Here is a 19105-nt window from a genome sequence, read left to right on the forward strand (position 1 = left end):
TAAACACATTCTTTGCACTCCAAATTTATTCTGTATTTGCCCGTTTCTAATTCAACGAATTAGAAAATCACAACAGACAACTTATAACAAATGTCTATAACAGTTAAAAACAAGAAAATGTTTTTATAATTATGTTAATACGAAAGAAAGAAAAAAGAATGGAGGGATTGTAGTGGATCAATTTAAGGTATTGTGAAATAGTCATGTACAAAAGTTGAGTACATACACGCTCGCTCTCTCTCTTTCAACAATGAAAATCTGAATTTCAAACAAAAACACTCCTATAATCACGTTTCTTTGCTCTTTCACTCAAGCTGACAATGTACAAAATCAACAAAAGAGTGGATTTACGTTTTGTGTTCCTTCCCCACAAAAGATAATGCAGACGATTCGGTGATGACAACATTGATATAATGTTAGCTTACGACCTTTGGATTCACCTCACAGCAGCATACGCCAGGGCGCTAAGAATTTGAGCGAATGACAATGATTCTAAAGCGCGAAGCCGACAGCTGCAGCGGTGGAATAGGCCATGGAGAAGGTGGTGAGATATCCCACGAAGAAGCCGAGCGCTCGCGAGGGCTGAGGCAGCGGCAGGAGGTAAGCCACTGAATGGAACAGCCGGGAACCAGCGAACAGCCGGAAGTGCAAGAGCGCGGTGGAGAGAGCCGGTGACGTGGCGACGTACAGCAGACCAATCAGAACGAAGGGGATCACGTTCTCAAGGTCGTTCAGGTGGCATCTGAAACAATGTCATAATAAACCTGTGTTATATTTGCAAGATACGATACGATTACTCACACATACTTATCGGAGGGGGGGGGGGGGGTGGGGGGGCTGGAGCAGGAGTTTTTTTATTGGACGCATCTTGCCCATTTTGATTCGCCATATTCTGAATTCGTGTCACAACTGAGTTTGTACTGGCAAATAAATAAAAATGCCGTTCTTGTGCAAGACATTATAAGATGTTTGATGGGTTGTTGACAGACCAGCTTTTTTGCCGGTCCGAGGGGGAGCATATCGTCTTTTGTTTCATATGATGTCTTTTGTTTCATATTATATGAAACAAAAGTCGATATGCCCCCCGAGGACCGACATCGTTTTTGTCATCATTTTGGTAGTGAGAAAATAAGTGCACAATCAACACAGGGAGCCATGCTTTGAAACACGAGTATCGTTTTGATAACCACACGAGTTCTGTTTTGATAACCACACGAGTTCTGTTTTGATAATCACTGTCAATCAAAGCTGGCGTGTGAAAGCAACTTTCTGTGTTTTTGAGTTCATAAAATGTTGGGATGAATATGTCAGGTTTGAGGATGCACAGTTCTGTAGGTTCATCTCGGTATTCCACCCCCTCGGCTTTCAGTTGTAAATATTAAGCTTATTGATCGAATGTGGAAGCTACGTTGGGTCAAAGGTCACAGAAGATTTGCGTCGTGCAGCGAAGGAAAGAATCGCGATCTTGTTTCCGACTCAGTGCCTCTTTGTTTTTCATTAGACCTGTCATTCTGCTTGCTCGGCTTTGTTAGATGTTTGCATGTCTTGTTGCTATTTTCTTTGCTTTTATTATCATTTCTTATTTGCGCTTCGTTTATCGATACAACGTATTGTGCACGGGTCAAAATGTGTGTGTCAGGGGTCAATTGGTTTGACTTGAACTTGACGTTCGTGTTTCTCCGAACGTCTGTGTATCGAAACACAGATACACGCACTCCATGACTTTGTAAAAAGACAAGACATATCGGTAGGTTTCATTTGTTTATGATGAATTTATGACCTTTCATGAAGTAGTTTTGTTTTTTGTTTACTTTTGCCAGTTTGCCAGTTCGTTTGTGGAACTTTGCAAAGCAGTGTCGTCTGTTTAGGTCTGGGGAAACGCCAATGAAAAGAGCCGAAGAATCCCCGAGCGTTTCTATTGGGTTTGCTTTTGATTATCCATGTATAACCTGCTTCCTGCAACTATGGTAACCGGGGATTTATTGCCTGGGGAACATGAGATTTATTTCCCAGGTGCTTGTGAATGAAAACTCGTGAAAACGATAACAATTTTCCGTGTTCAACATGCAAGCGGAATCTTACTTTCTCGTTTGTTTGTTTGCCGGTTTGTTTGTTTGTCGGTTTGTTTGTTTGTTTGTTTGTTTGTTTGCTTAACGCCCAGTCCGGCCACGGGCGGTGCTGCTTTGACATTTAAAGGCTGACATAGTCCTATTTAATAATTTTAATTACTTCCAGGGCTTTTCCCATCCTTACGGGGATGTATAAATTAAGCTTCCTGCAAAGTTTTAGCTTTGAAGTCCTTACCAATTACGAGAAATAATTAATTCTTTATAAAGTTTATTGCTATGTTTAGCAACAGTTCTCAAGGTCTTGGGCTATTTTTAGACCGTCAACACAGACAGTACAGCTTCGTCAATCCCCGCGTGAAGGAAATCGCTCACCTTCCACGTGCAAAACGTAGTGATATTGACACGCCAGATAAGGCAGATTAGTGCGGTAGTGTATTGTGCTAAGCAGGAAAGCGCGCTTTTCTGTATTCTTGTTAACTTCACAATTTCCAGAAAACATCCACTTTCACTTTGAGACTGTTCTGTTTACATTCGACACTATCAACACCACTTTGCAATACTGAAATAATTTTTTCTGTGTTCGAAAGCTACAGCCAATCGTTATTATATCCCCTTAGGTACAGTTTTATAACATTATTGGCACATGTAAACAATAGGAATTAATTAATGAACGCTACGAAAAGGGCAGCCTTTAACGTGCGCCACACACAAGACAGAAGTCGCAGCACAGGCTTCATGTCTCACCCAGTCACATTATTCTGACACCGGACCAACGGGGTTCGAACCCACGACCTCCCGCTCACTGGGCGGACGCCTTACCCACTAGGCAACCGTGTTGAGGTACTAATTTTTCGTTCAAGATCCTTTCAAATACTAGTTCAACACTACTGTGATGAAGATGACCTCCAACTCACACACACACGCACGCACACACACACACACACAACCTTTATCTCTCTAGCAGTCTCTCTCTCTCTCTCTCTCTCTCTCTGAAATGTAAACCAGACGATTTTTTTACATTTAGTCAAGTTTTGACTAAATGTTTTAACGTAGAGGGGGGGAATCGAGACGAGGGTTGTGGTGTGTGTGTGTGTGTGTGTGTGTGTGTGTGTGTGTGTGTGTGTGTGTGTGTGTGTGTGTGTGTGTGTGTGTGTGTGTGTGTGTGTGTCTGTCTGTCTGTGTGTGTAGAGCGATTCAGACCAAACTACTGGACCGATCTTTATGAAATTTGACATGAGAGTTCCTGGGAATGATATCCCCGGACGTTTTTTTCATTTTTTTGATAAATGTCTTTGATGACGTCATATCCGGCTTTTCGTGAAAGTTGAGGCGGCACTGTCACGCTCTCATTTTTCAACCAAATTGAATTTTGGTCAAGTAATCTCCGACGAAGCCCGGACTTCGGTATTGCATTTCAGCTTGGTGGCTTAAACATTAATTAATGACTTTGGTCATTAAAAATCTGAACATTGTAAAAAAAATATTTTTTTTATAAAACGATCCAAATTTACGTTCATCTTATTCTCCATCATTTTCTGATTCCAAAAACATATAAATATGTTATATTTGGTTTAAAAACAAGCTCTGAAAATTAAATATATAAAAATTATGATCAAAATTAAATTTTCGAAATCAATTTAAAAACCCTTTCATCTCATTCCTTGTCGATTCCTGATTCCAAAAACATATAGATATGATATGTTTGGATTGAAAACACGCTCACAAAGTTAAAACGAAGAGAGGTACAGAAAAGTGTGCTAACCTTCTCAGCGCAACTACTACCCCGCTCTTCTTGTCAATTTCACTGCCTTTGCCATGAGCGGTGGACTGACGATGCTACGAGTATACGGTCTTGCTGCGTTGCATTGCGTTCAGTTTCATTCTGTGAGTTCGACAGATACTTGACTAAATGTTGTATTTTCGCCTTACGCGACTTGTTTACTATTCCAGACATGGCAGTGCATCAGGTAGGGAAGCTGCTAGAAGGACTTGAGAATAAAAAGTCCATGGGTCCTGATAAGATTCCTCCTTACTTGACCAAACTAGCTCCACCATTTATTGTGGAGCCACTCACCTATGTGTATAATCTCTGCATAAAGCAAAATACTGTACCTAGTTTCAAGTTTGTTAAAAAGAGCAAAAGTAATTCTACGTTGCAAGCCCCTGGAGCAAATTTTTGATTAGTGCTTTTGTGAACAAGAAACAATTGACAAGTGGCTCTATCCCATCTCCCCCCTTCCCCCGTCGCGATATAACCTTCGTTATTGAAAACGACGTTAAACACGAAATAAAGAAAGAAAGCAAAAGTAATTCCACTCCATAAAGGCGGAAATTTATCCGACCCATATAACTTTAGACCCATTTCCCATATTACCCATTATATCCAAACCATTGGAAAAACATATTCACAAACATTTGCTCGCGTACATAGAAAGCAGAAACCTTTTCCATCAATTTCAGTCTGGTTTTCGAACAAATCACTCTTGTCATAGCGCCCTTACCGCGCTATGCGACACCTGGTTGTCTGCAACAAACCGATCTGAAATCAGTGGTGCTGTGTTTCTCGACTTTAAAAAAGCGTTTGATCTTGTTGATCATTCAATTCTATTGAAGAAATTACAGTTGTATGTCAGAAACAGTTCAGTGTGTAACTTCTTTGCTTCCTATTTACATGACAGATCTCAATATACTGCCCTAAACTGTAAAATATCTACTGAGGAGACTGTGAAATGCGGGGTGCCTCAAGGTTCAGTGCTTGGGCCGATCTTGTTCTGTCTGTATATCAATGATCTGCCACTGCACATTTCTGATAGTAATGTAAGAAGTGATTTTTTTGCTGACGATTCTTCTCTTCATGCAAGTGGAAAGTCTGTTCCAGTAATAGAGTCCTCCCGTCGCGATATAACCTGCGTGGTTGAAAACGACGTTAAACACCAAATAAAGAAAGAAAGAAAGAATAGAGTCCTCCCTTCAAACAGCTTTAAACGATGTAAATAACTGGTGTAGTGCTAATGCTATGCTTGTCCATCCAATAAAAACTAAAAGTATGGAAATTGCAACCAGACAAAAACACCAGATTTCTCCACTCAAACTAAATGTTACTATTGGTACGCAATCAATTGAACAAGTTCAACAGCATCGCGTTTTAGGGGTAATTATTGATTGTGAATTCAAGTGGCAGGCACAATTACAGCATATTTGCAAGAAAGTTGCCAAGAACGTTTTCCTCCTATCCAAGTTAAAGCAATTTACGGACAGAAGGACTCTGGAAATGTTCCACCATGCTCATGTAATGCCTCACATTAATTATGTTTCGACGCTCTGGGATGGCAGCAGTGATGTCCACTTGAAAAAGTTAGCCTCTCTCTATCGTCGCTCGGCCAAACTCATCGAAAAGGATAATGCCTCAACAGATATGAAATTAAAAATGCTTAACTTTCTTCCACTGGAAAAGCATCTCAAGTTAAACAAAGCCATTTTCATGCATAAATTGTATTACGGTAAAGTGCCGATTTACATTACATCATTATTTAATAAAACTACCCACAGATATGGGTCGGTCAACTTGATCCCACCGATTCCACGAATTGACCTGAAAAAGACCAGTCTTGCTTTTTCGGGTACTTCAGTTTGGAATTCGCTTTCTTTAAGCACTTAAAGTCATTAAAAAGTTTTTAAAAATGTGTTAAAAACCACTTAATGTCTGAGTAGTTTAAAGGCACAGTAAGCCTCCCGTAAACCATCACAGAGCTCCCCGAGCGTCTACATACAGTACAAGCATACTTCCATTTGAACGCTCACCGAACGGGAACATACTGGCTGCTTTCTGTCGAGCGTGAGAAATTGTCAAAGAATTTATTTTCGTAGACTTGGTCCAACACCAATGGCGCCTCGTTTTGGTGCTGGACGGCTGTTATGATACCGGAAATCACGCCCGGACAGTAAGCCTCCCGTAAACCATCACAGATACTGTCAGGCTTTTATACACAGTACAAACACCCTTCCATTTGAACGCTCACCAAACGGGAACATCCTAGGTGCCCTACGTAAAGAGCGAGCAATTTTTAAAGAATTAATTTTGCAGATTGTCTCGAACACTTTTTGGACCCATCCTGAACTCAGGTCAAACATGAGTTACTTCCCTTCGGGTCTCATTCTATCGATGTAAACTGGCGATAGCCGTGAATCGATGATTATCAAAATGTTTTTGGACCGTGGTGCGTTTTTGCGCTAGACCTAACTTTTAAAATCTAAATAATAAATTGACAGCTTGTTACACAAACATTCTTTAATCATAAAAGAATTCTTTTTTCATCAAGACAAGATCAGTACAATTCGAAGTTGTGAAAGTTTGAAAAAAGAAAAGCCCGGAAGCAGGGTCACGCAAGGGTCGTAGCACTGAGACGACGGTTTATCAGTGCACATCGCCGTTCCTCTCAACAGTCAAATGCCATCGCTAGAGTTCTTGTGAACCACAGCCGTTTGTTTCGTGCATAAAAACGTGCTATTGTAGATAAGCTCACATCGAGTCGCATTCAAATGACTAACTGACGACTACATTGTGAAAAAGGGAAACTGGATCACACGGGTTCACGATGGCTCAGGGGTAAGATAAACCACGCAAAAATAAATTCTTTGAAAATTGCTCGCTCTTTACGTAGGCCACCTAGAATGTTCCCGTTTGGTGAGCGTTCAAATGGAAGGGTGTTTGTACTGTGTGTAAAAGCCTGACCGTATCTGTGATGGTTTACGGGAGGCTTACTGTGCCTTTAACGCCTTTTGATTTACCACACTTAGTATTACGTCAAAGATATGCTGTGCATTGACAGTCAATGGCATTGTATGTTCTGAACATATTTTTGTTTTACTATTGCTACATGTTCGATTGCTACCAGCTTGTATTTATAATTACCTGCATAGTATGCATTTGATTTTATGAATAACCACATAATTATGTATGCTCTTCATGCCTCATCTTCATCATCATCATTATCATCATCATCATCATCGTCATCATCATCATCATCGTCATCTTTATTATCACGTGCTGAAGTTTTCCGACCTCCTTTTGTTGGTCAACTTTTTAACTTTTTAATTTTTAATTTTTTAACTATATAATTGTGTGTCTATGCGTCCCAAGGACAGATTGTAAGAAAAGGCCTAGCCTTAAATCTTAATCCTTGTTAAATAAAGTTCAATTCAATTCATTTCTCTCTCTCTCTCTCTCTCTCTCTCTCTCTCTCTCTCTCTCTCTCTCTCTCTCTCTCTCTCTCTCTCTCTCTCTCTCTCTCTCTCTATGGGACAGAGACAGATAGAGAGACTATGGAAGCAAAGCAGTTTGTGAGGCTGTGTTTTGTTGGTTGTTTAGCTTACCTTCGCACTCTCTCCACATCGAGGTTTGTGACAGGTTTCAGCCGTCCCCCCTCCTTGTCCTTCATGCCTCGCGCGTCTTCCGGGTTGGCGAAGGCCTGCAGATAAAGCATGGGTTTTGCCTTTCAAATGCACAGTTTTCTATCAACATTACAGAGAGAGAGAGAGACAGAGAGAGAGAGAGAGAGAGACAGAGAGAGAGAGAGAGAGAGAGAGAGAGAGAGAGAGAGAGAGAGAGAGAGAGAGAGAGATGATGATGGAACTTTATTTTTCAAGGGGAGAGAGAGAGAGAGAGAGAGAGAGAGAGAGAGAGAGAGAGAGAGAGAGAGAGAGAGAGAGAGAGAGAGAGACTGAGATGATGATGGAACTTTATTTTTCAAGGAGAGAGAGAGAGAGAATTGAATTGAATTGAATTGAACTTTATTTTACAAGGATTTAGATTTAAGGCTACGCCTTTTCTTACAATCTGTCCTTGGGACGCATAGACACACAATTATATAATTAAAAAAACAAAAAAAAATAAAAAAAATTAAAAATTAAAAAGTTAAAAAGTTAACCAACAAAAGGAGGTCGGAAAACGTGATAATAAAGATGACGATGATGATGATGATGACGATAATGATGATGATAATGATGATGATGATGATAAAGATGAGGCATGAAGATCATACATATGTGGTTATTCATAAAATCAAATGCATACTATGCAGAGAGAGAGAGAGAGAGAGAGAGAGAGAGAGAGAGAGAGAGAGATACAGGTTGTGGGTGTGTGTGTGTGTGTGTCAGTGTGATGTCCTGACCGCGTCACAGTAAAAGTCAACGCTTGTTTACTTTTACGTTTCTTTTTTTTTCCTTCAAAACTGTTGCTGACCTTGTTCTTGAAGCGATTGAGGGCAGTGACGATGCTCATCAGCATGGTCTTGACGATGACGATGACGGCGTAGGTGATGAAAGCCTTGAACACCGGATTCTCCAGCGACAGCGCGGCGTTCAGTCCTCCCGGGGCCATTTTGGTAGTCTTGTTTGGAGTCTAGGTTACTGAAGGTTGAATTTGTCTCTATTAGGAGATTCCCTGCATACAGACAAACATATAGGATAAGCAGCCAGTGTTGTTCCCAGACTGAGATGACAATAGATCACTTGGACCTGGATTGAAAATATGTATAGGTCCAACTCTTCTGGCTTTGTCAGATTAGAACATCTCAAGTTCCTACATGTCAAATTATCGGTCAGGCCAAGGGTCAGAACAATGCGTCATATCAGTCAAAACCGTTAGCGTCTGAGTGGCCTAAGCCTGAGAACAGTACTGAGTAATATGTGGGATTACCATGCATTGATCATAGTCTTCAGGGTCAAGCCCCCACTTGACATGAGATGCAGATTTGAAAGAAAGCGCGGCACACAGACACTGACAGATAGACAAACGCACAAAATTGAGCGCACACTCTCGTGCATTGCATGCACACACGCACACTCGCATACCGTCACACACACACACACACACACACTCACTCCTCACACACGCACACACTCCTCACACACGCACACACACACGCACACTCCTCACACACGCACACGCCTCACACACGCCTCACACACGCACACACACACTCCTCACACACGCACACACACACACACACACACACACACACACACACTCTCCTCACACACGCATGTATTTAGCACCGCCATCAAAACAACAACGATAATGCTTATGCCAGAAGATGAGCAACAAGAATATATCATGAGAAGAAAAAGAAGAAAGTTTAAAAAAAAAAACCACGATAATGCTTATGGCAGAAGATGAGCGACAAAATAATATGAGAAGAAAACGAAGAAACTACCGGTACTAGCTACCTACTACTATTACTACTAACTACTACTACTACACCAACAATGCGGAATTGCTGCGGCAAATAGGGGAAAGTTGCCTAATATGGACCACTTTTTGTCTCATGCTGATAAATATAGCTTGTTTTCTTGCAAAGAAGTTTGATTTTGTGTTTGGTAGTCTTTCTCTCTTTAGTTTACCGTTAGGCCTAATTAGAGCGAATTAGCTTTGATAGACATTCAGCAAATATTAAATATAGAAACATTCACAAATGGTCCAAATATTAGGAGCCTGGGCGCCTAATATGGATCAGTGAATCACCGTAAAAAGCCCCATATTCTTCAAAATAACACGATACAACTTAGTGTGCAAGTCAGACTAATTCAAATATTCTTTAGCTGTATCTGTTTCGGTTTGACGAGAACGTTATTTGAAGCACAACAGTAAACTAAAGAAATTTATCAAAAACAGAGACAAAATAAATGAAATTATCAACTTAAACGAAAAGAACACTATTTGTTATATTTTTGTGAAAGCTCGAGCGCTAGTTATAGGTTATTTTCAGCAAGCTTCTTAATGTATTTATAAAACCAGCCTTTAGCTTTTATTTTCTTCTATTTGTTGAAGGTGGTCCATATTTATAGGGAACATGCATGCTTTGAGTTTTTGCTATTATTTTTTTGCCTTAGAAACTCCGGGTCAACACTGCTAAAATGTAACAAAATGAATACAGACTTAGCTGTCATATATAGCAATTGTTGTGTGATAACAGCTTTGGCTGTGGACAGAAACTAGTCTGTTTTAAGCGTCAAAGTTAAAGGCACAGTACGCCTCCCGTAAACCATCACAGATACTGTCAGGCTTTTACACACAATACAAACACCCTTCCATTTGAACGCTCACCGAACGGGAACATCCTAGGTGCCCTACGTAAAGAGCGAGCAATTTTCAAAGAATTAATTTTGCGGATTGTCTAATAACAAAATCGGACCGTGGTGCGTTTTGGCGCTAGACCTAACTTTTAAAATCTAAATAATAAATTGACAGCTTGTTACACAAACATTCTTAAATCATAAAAGAATTATTTTTTCATCAAGACAAGATCAGTACATTTCGAAGTTTTGAAAGTTTGAACAAAGAAAAGCCCGGAAGCAGGGTCACGCAAGGTCGTAGTTCTCGTAGCAGACGGCGGTTTATGCCTATCGCCACCCCGGCCGGTTCCTCTGAACAGTCAAAAGCCATCGCTAGAGTTCTTGTGAATCACAGCCGTTTGTTTCGTTTAGATTCAGAGGTACATTAACGTGCTATTGCAGATAAGCTTACAGCGAGTCGCATTCAAATTACAAACTGACGACTACATTGTGAAAAAAGGAAACTGCATCACACGGGTTCACGATGGCTCAGGGGTAAGATAAACCACACAAAAATAAATTCTTTGAAAATTGCTCGCTCTTTGTGCCTGGGTCTCACATATACGATTTTTCGGAAGTGTCGGGGATAGTTAAGTCGGCTAGGTCGGAAGTGTCGGATGCAAATTCGGCTCCAAATTTCACTCCCGACCTGTCCTTACGACTGATCCGACCATGTAGCCGACAAGCAGACGACAACCACCCGACTTTAGGGCCGACAAATCCGACATGTGTCCAGACACTTCCGACTGCAGTAACGACAATTCCGACTGCAGAACGACAGGCCCGATTATTAGCTGAAAAACTTCCGAACAATAGCCGACTCTCACGACCAGTGTAACGACTAAACCGACTAGCTAACGACTGTCCTAACGACAAATCAGACTGCCCTAACGACAAATCAGACACCATTACGACTAATCCGAACGACACTATCATCAGTGCTACCGACAAATCCGACCACCCTTACGAGTCTTCCGACTACCGTTACGACTAATCAGAATCGCCTTACGACTAAACCGACACGCTTACGACAACCACCCGACAAATTTCTATTCGTCTGAGTCGGGAGGCTCTTCCGACTGTTTTGAAGGGCCTTCCGAACAAACCGACTTTTCATACCCAGGAACTCTCATGTCAAATTTCATAAAGATCGGTCCAGTAGTTTAGTCTGAATCGCTCTACACACACACACAGACAGACAGACACACACACACACGCACGCACGCACGCACATACACCACGACCCTCGTCTCGATTCCCCCTCTACGTTAAAACATTTAGTCAAAACTTGACTAAATGTAAAAAGAGAAAAAGCCTAACGGTTTTGTGGTTTGTGTTTCTGCAACCGTTCTGACACGTGCAAGTTATCCAGAGAGTGTAAATGCAGCGAATGACATGTTTAGTTGAGCGATCAAGCACAGTAACTTGAGTTTGTGAGAACAGGAGGCGCTCCATCTATATATATATACGACTAGAGTCTGTGTGTCTGTCTGTGTGTCTGTCTGTGTATCTGTCTGTGTATCTGTGCGCGATGCACGGCCAAAGTTCTCGATGGATCTGCTTCAAATTTGGTGGGCATATTCAAGTAGACCCGGGACACGACACAACCTGGTCGATATTTCAACACGTGCTCTCAGCGCGCAGCGCGGAACCGATTTTGGTTCCACCTCAGCTATTTTGGTTCCACCTCAGCTTACCCGGGCCCCCATACCGACACACCATAGCCGCTACACCACATCACAACGCCAAAGTTCTCGGTGGATCTTTTTCAAATTTGGACACCGTATTCAGCTACACCCCGGACACAATATCATCGATGAGATATTTCAACACGTGCTCTCAGCGCGCAGCGCTGAACTCATTTTCGTTTTTGTGTTCATTTCACCATTATAAGTAACTCTTCCTTATCTTCTCCAGTGTTTGGCGTTTATCTCCCTTCCTTCGTGTGGCTTTCCCGTTCAGTTGTAAGTTACTACACTGCGCTGTCCACTGCGCTGAGCGTCTTCGGATATTCCCGGCGTTCTGTTACTGTTACCTATTTTTAGAAGGTCAACGCAGTGTACAGAACGTAAATTGGACCCGTAAATTATCCTCACTGTAAAAGTGCAAAGGTCGAATCAATTTATAGCCACGCGAAAAATACACTGTCATCTATCTCTCTATAGATACGGCTTCTCTGTGTTTGTGTGTGTGTGTGTGTGAGTGTGTGTGTCTCTATGTAAGCAACACCTGTGCATTCTTCAGTTCTGTTTGTGATGTGGTCTGGCGGCTTTTGTGTAATTTTATGTACTGGCCTTCCTTTGAGAAGCCATAACTTGCTCAGTCCTGTTTGAGTGGAGTTCGCCTCCAAAGGTGATTAACACGGTTACATTCGTCGACAAGGATGGGACTCGATATGGTCAGGAATGGCATTATGGCCACTGAATCATTTTCGTGCTGTTCCCATTCCACGAATCTGGGAGGGACCTAAGCTTGGCGGGTCCATAGTTCGGCGTACGGCTCTAAGTACTTCTTCCCGGCGAAGCCGGCTACCCGGCGAAGCGGGTATTCATTCTAGTATTATATACATGGGTGCAACCTGGAAAATTCCAAAAACCGGCAAAAGTTGGGGTCCAGCTTTTTTAGTATTTAAAATGCCAAAAAAAAACCCTCTCCTGGAACAACAACATCGGCAGCCGATGAAACCAAAAACCGGCTGCCGGCGTGTAGCCGGCAGAGTTGCACCCATGTATATATAGGAGCCGGTCCATATTACTGAGGCAACCTTCCCCTACCACCCCTGCTGCTAATCCTCAGCCTTTTAGCCTACATCTCGTTCTGTTGTGCAATTCATTTTGTCGTCATTCTTCACTGGGTGCAACATCTGAACATTAAACCCGAGCAGCCACTGACTGGCAAAAAACGACACACGTGGCCTGCTGAACAAACTGACCTTGACTGACGATATAAATGGCAGCCAAGTCCCTTGAGCGTCAGTGAACAGACTTCTAGAATAGATCTCGAAAATTCGATGGACTGTTTTCACCTTCTCAAAACTGAGATGTGAGCCTCCTGTAACTGAACGAGACTGACTCAGCAATATCGTACACAATGTCCAATGTCTGAAGACTGCCGCAGGTCTCAACTGATTCGCCCCACTGTTTTGACCCAGAGATTGTCGCTGTCGGTACACCGTGACAATAAAATGTTTTGCAAGGATTGCACAACTCGCGGCGTGAACCGAGCACTGACTGACCTGTTATCGTGACTGGGCAGACGCAGTGGCAACTTTCGGTACACAAAACCCAAGCGTTTTCGGTGCTTATGTACCAAGTACACCCAAACGAGGACGCAGCCGCCGAGATTCAGTCGCCACTGAACTGACTCAGTTTTGGTAGGTGTGCGGGTGTGACTGGGGTGCATGAGAACTTTGACACCGACGTACCTTTGCACTCAAGGACATGTGCTCTCAAGACTATGATTCAGTCAAGGATGAATATTGAAGGCATTTGTCAGTCAAGATCGAGGCGTGTAACAAGACAGCCGTTGAACACTGAGCCAAACTAATTAATAATTGCGCCCTGTGCACGCGCCGGTACACACAGACAGGCAGAGCTAGGGTGCAACTGACCGACCCGTGACACATGATGCAACTGACCGACCCGGGGTGACACATGATGCAACTGACCGACCCGTGACACATGATGCAACTGACCGACCCGTGACACATGATGCAACAGCCTATTTAGCCATAGCGGGACACACAGACAGGCAGAGCTAGGGTGCAACTGACCGACCCGTGACACATGATGCAACAGCCTATTTAGCCATAGCGGGACACACAGACAGGCAGAGCTAGGGTGCAACTGACCGACCCGTGACACATGATGCACTGACAGCCTATTTAGCCATAGCGGGACACACAGACAGGCAGAGCTAGGGTGCAACTGACCGACCCGTGACACATGATGCAACAGCCTATTTAGCCATAGCGGGACACACTCGCGCACGTACGCATGACGAAAACGCACATGCACACTCCCCCTCGACTCAACTAAAATCACACTGACTGACACACGGCACACCACCCGGACCTACACTGACACACGGCACACCACCGGCCGGACCTACACTGACACACGGCACACCACCCGGACCTACGCTGACACACGGCACACCACCCGGACCTACACTGACACACGGCACACCACCCGGACCTACACTGACACACGGCACACCACCCGGACCTACACTGACTGACACACGGTACACCACCCGGACCTACACTGACACACGGCACACCACCCGGACCTACACTGACACACGGCACACCACCCGGACCTACACTGACACACGTCACACCACCCGGACCTACACTGACACACGGCACACCACCCGGACCTACCGACTGACACACGGCACACCACCCGGACCTACACTGACACACAGCACACTACCCGGACCTACACTGACACACGGCACACCGTGCCACCCGGACCTACACTGACACACCGACACTGAGGGCTGATACCCCCCCCCCCCCCTCCGACAAAACGGCTTGACTATACACACACGCACAAGCACAAGCACACACACACACACACAAACTGGCTAACACACACACATACACTCCGTGCACAAAGAGACTGACACTGACACACACTGACAAACACTCCGACGGCACACACGCACACACACACATACCCACATACAAACACGTACGCACTAACAGACAATCACTCGCACAGACAATCACTCGCACATACAAACGCACTGACACACACACACACACATACACACACACGCACACACACACACACACACACACACACACACACACGGCACATACACACACGAACATTTTTTGGCATGACATGTTTCACTTACCGTTTAGACTTGATATCGCCAGAGTGCACACAGTCAATGTTCAACCGGTCGCGTTCCACCGAGCTATGATCACAAAGTCAGAGCCCGTATGCTTATGGGGGAAGTTCGCGAAAACTCCCGAAGTTTTGAGTGACATCGGAAGAACTTGCCTCACTTTCGTATGCATGGGCCGGAAGAAGGGCTTACTTCGAAGCAAAGCGAGGAAGTAATTGATGGTAGTTTGCTTACTTTTGAAGCAAGCGAGTAAGTAAGTGAGGGTGATTGTACTACAGCAAAACCCAGGAGTAAACACGCTACTTCCAAAGTTTCTCAGTGCAAAATAGCAGGGCTTTTCTTCGGTTTTTCATATCAAACCGATCTAACACAAATGCAAGTCCCAAAGAGAGAAAATAGAAAGAAAAGTCGTATCTCGTGCGTGCATTTCGTGTAAATTTCCCTGAATACAAACCTGAGTTGCCAGCTTTGACTTTTGTTCGTTCTGGGTCACTGGCCACCACTCTTTCATCCCCGCTTATAGGAGGGGGTGTTTCTATGTAAATGGGCGTCTTTGTGTGCATGTGTGAGTGTGTTTGTGTGAGACTGTGCGTGTGTGTGTGTGTGTGTGCGTGCGTGTGTAGGTGTGCGTCTGTTCATTCATTCGTTTGTTTGCATGCACGCGCGCACATGTGTGTGTGTGTGTGTGTGTGTGTGTGCGTGCGTGTGTGTGTGTGTGTGTGTGAAAGTGTTTGTATGTATTTGTGCGAGTGCCTGCCTGCCTGTGTGTGCGTGCGGGTATAATTGTTTGTGTGCGCGCGTGTGTGTGTGTGTGTGTGTGTGTGTGTGTGTGTTCGACGGTGTGTGTGTGTGTGTGTGTGTGTGTGTGTGTGTGCACCCCCACCCCCCCCCACACACACTATTATGAGCTGATTATTGCCGCCTCGATATTTTATTTATTTTCTTACATTTTATGTTGTTTATTGTGATTCACCACACCCGAGTTTCTCGTAATTGAGATAATAAAGTGTTCCATGTCCATGTCTATGTCTAACACACATGCACACACGCGCGGAGGCTAAACAAATCCAATTTTGACTTTCAACTTTATATAAACATACATCCTGTTCACAATTAACGAGGACAAACAAAATTTACAAATACCAAAGTACAACAATTTATCTTTTGTAAAACTTCGGACACACATTTTCCCAATTAATATGAAAGTCACTGAATTTATCTTCTTTTCACTACACCTTATAGCTTGTTTCCCCAAACACTGATTGATTTTTGCCTTTTCAAATTTACCAGTAACCCAAACGTTCGCTCTAACCAACCTATTTTGTCCAAAACAGTTTTACCGATACACAATCATTTAAAAGAAGAGGTTTAACATAACCGACTTCGCCACCACATAAACAAAAAATGTTTTATTCTCCCCAACATTCTGGTCAACAAAATCATTATTATAGACAGTCATTCAATTTCAAGACAATCATCACAGCTTTGAACCGACCCTTTCGTTCAACCAGGCAGAAGCAACAACTATAGTAAAAGCTACAGCGCGATCAACGTTCGCCCATTTACGAACTCGCGATGAGATTTGTTTTCTCTGGTCACCAAGCCTACCGTTTACAAACGCATTCGCACTAATTGGGATTCCCCCAATTTCCTCGACCTTGACCTCAGAACTCTCGAAGCCACTACTTCGGCTTTCAATTTAGCTCTTGCATACCGAGTAGCTGGCAACTTTGCTTCCGAAGTTCCCACTTTCAATGTTAATTTGCAGGGTCTCTCACTTGACATCATTATACCACGATATCGCTTCTTAAGGGTCCTTACCCATCCAAAAGAAACCTCCAACGCATACTACAATTGCAGGACATTCCTGTTTTTAAGGCAGCTCATTGTGAAATGAGCTCAGACAGAATATCGAAGACGTGAAATGCGTCAATCGAGCAACTGTCGTAACTTGGCTACAATGAGACGGTCGGCTACCTTGCACCATAGACACGAACTGTGACATTCTTGTTTAATTTAGATGAAATGCTTGAAACAGAGTGGCTCAAAAGCGACAGTTGGATCAGTTACTAACCGAAAAAAACGAGCTCGAGTCATTCGGCGAAGGTGGCGAGCTTTCAAACCATCACGACTGAATAACCCATATTACATCTTATCATAACGCATTTTTCACACGAGTAGCATGGTGCAGTGGTTACGGATTCGGAAATTCGATCCGGCGCTCTGGGTTCAAGTGCCGCTGGGAACAAAAATGTTTTTAATTTTTTTTTATTAATCTTTTTCTTTATAGGCCTGAATTGCATTCAGGCTGCAACAACCGGTTTTTGTCTCTGTGTTCATTTTTACATTTAGTCAAGTTATGACTAAATGTTTTAACATAGAGGGGGGAATCGAGACGAGGGTCGTGGTGTATGTGTGTGTGTGTGTATGTGTGTGTGTGTGTGTGTGTGTGTGTGTGTGTGTGTGTGCGTGCGTGCGTGTAGAGCGATTCAGCCGACCAAACTACTGGACCGATCTTTATGAAATTTGACATGAGAGTTCCTGGGTATGATATCCCCATACCTTTTTTTCATTTTTTGGATAAATGTCTTTGATGACGTCATATCCGGCTTTTCGTGAAAGTTGAGGCGGCACTGTCACGCCCTCATTTTTTTTTAACCAAATTGGTTGAAATTTTGGTCAAGTAATGTTCGACGAAGCCCGGACTTCTGTATTGCATTTCAGCTTGGTGGCTTAAAATTTAATTAATGACTTTGGTCATTAAAAATCTGAAAATTGTAAAAAAAAAATTTTTTTTTATAAAACTATCCAAATTTACGTTCATCTTATTCTCCATCATTTGCTGATTCCAAAAACATATAAATATGTTATATTTGGATTAAAAACAAGCTCTGAAAATTAAATATATAAAAATTATTATCAAAATTAAATTTTCGAAATCAATTTAAAAACACTTTCATCTTATTCCTTGTCGGTTCCTGATTCCAAAAACATATAGATATGATATGTTTGGATTGAAAACACGCTCAGAAAGTTAAAACGAAGAGAGGTACAGAAAAGTGTGCTATCCTTCTCAGCGCAACTACTACCCCGCTCTTCTTGTCAATTTCACTGCCTTTGCCATGAGCGGTGGACTGACGATGCTACGAGTATACGGTCTTGCTGCGTTGCATTGCGTTCAGTTTCATTCTGTGAGTTCGACAGCTACTTGACTAAATGTTGTATTTTCGCCTTACGCGACTTGTTATATTTAGTCAAGTTTTGAGTAAATGTTTTAACATTGAGGGGGGAATCGAGACGAGGGTCGTGGTGTATGTGTGTGTGTGTGTGTGTGTGTGTGTGTGTGTGTGTGTGTGTGTGTGTGTGTGTGTGTCTGTATGTGTGTGTAGAGCAATTCAGACTAAACTACTGGGCCGATCTGTATGAAATTTGACATGAGAGTTCCTGGGTATGATATCCCCGGACGTTTTTTCCTTTTTTTCGATAAATACCTTTGATGACGTAATATCCGGCTTTTTGTAAAAGTTGAGGCGGCACTGTCACACCCTCATTTTTCAATTAAATTGATTGAAATTTTGGCAAAGCAATCTTCGACGAAGGCCGGGGTTTGGCATTACATTTCAGCTTGGTGGCTTAAAAACTAATGAGTGAGTTTGGTCATTAAAAATCGGAAACTTGTAATTAAAATTTTTTTTTTATTAAACGATCCAAAAACAATTTCATCTTATTCTTCGTCATTTTCTGATTCCAAAAACATATACATATGTTATATTTGGATTAAAAACAATCTCTGAAAATATAAAAATTATGATCAAAATTAAATTTCCGAAATCGATTCAAAAACTATTTCATCTTATTCTTTGTCGGTTCCTGATTCCAAAAACATATAGATATGATATGTTTGGATTAAAAACACGATCAGAAAGTTAAAACGAAGAGAGGTACAGTAAAGCGTGCTATGAAGCACAGCGCAACCGCTGCCGCGCCAAACAGGCTCGTCACTTTTGCACTAGCGGCGGACTACGTTCAGTTTCATTCTGTGAGTTCCACAGCTTGACTAAATG

General features: G+C 42.7%; 1 protein-coding gene across 4 annotated transcripts; it reads right to left on the reverse strand.

Moving 5' to 3' along the window:
• Positions 1-4: 4 nt before the first annotated feature.
• LOC138949134 (microsomal glutathione S-transferase 1-like) lies at positions 5-15165 on the reverse strand. Of its 4 annotated transcripts, none has more exons than XM_070320894.1 (4): positions 15048-15165; positions 8311-8511; positions 7443-7537; positions 5-742 (listed from the first exon to the last, which is right to left on the reverse strand). In XM_070320894.1, the coding sequence occupies exons 2-4, from the start codon at positions 8446-8448 to the stop codon at positions 493-495; spliced, it is 483 nt and encodes a 160-aa protein (XP_070176995.1). In that variant the 5' UTR covers positions 8449-8511; positions 15048-15165; the 3' UTR covers positions 5-492. The 4 variants fall into 4 exon arrangements, with proteins under 4 accessions (XP_070176995.1, XP_070176997.1, XP_070176996.1 ...); XM_070320896.1 differs by lacking the exon at positions 15048-15165 and adding an exon at positions 14566-14679; XM_070320895.1 differs by lacking the exon at positions 15048-15165 and adding an exon at positions 13417-13566.
• Positions 15166-19105: the final 3940 nt, after the last annotated feature.

This window comes from Littorina saxatilis, linkage group LG15 (genome assembly GCF_037325665.1).
Source record: "Littorina saxatilis isolate snail1 linkage group LG15, US_GU_Lsax_2.0, whole genome shotgun sequence".
NCBI lineage: Eukaryota > Metazoa > Mollusca > Gastropoda > Littorinimorpha > Littorinidae > Littorina > Littorina saxatilis.

Coding starts and splice junctions, on each gene's coding strand:
- LOC138949134 (XM_070320894.1), bottom strand. CDS start 8,448: ATGGCCCCGGGAGGACTGAACGCCGCGCTGTCGCTGGAGAATCCGGTG. Junction 7,538..8,310: donor TCAATCGCTTCAAGAACAAG/GTCAGCAACAGT, acceptor CTTTATCTGCAG/GCCTTCGCCAACCCGGAAGA. Junction 743..7,442: donor GATGTGGAGAGAGTGCGAAG/GTAAGCTAAACA, acceptor ACATTGTTTCAG/ATGCCACCTGAACGACCTTG.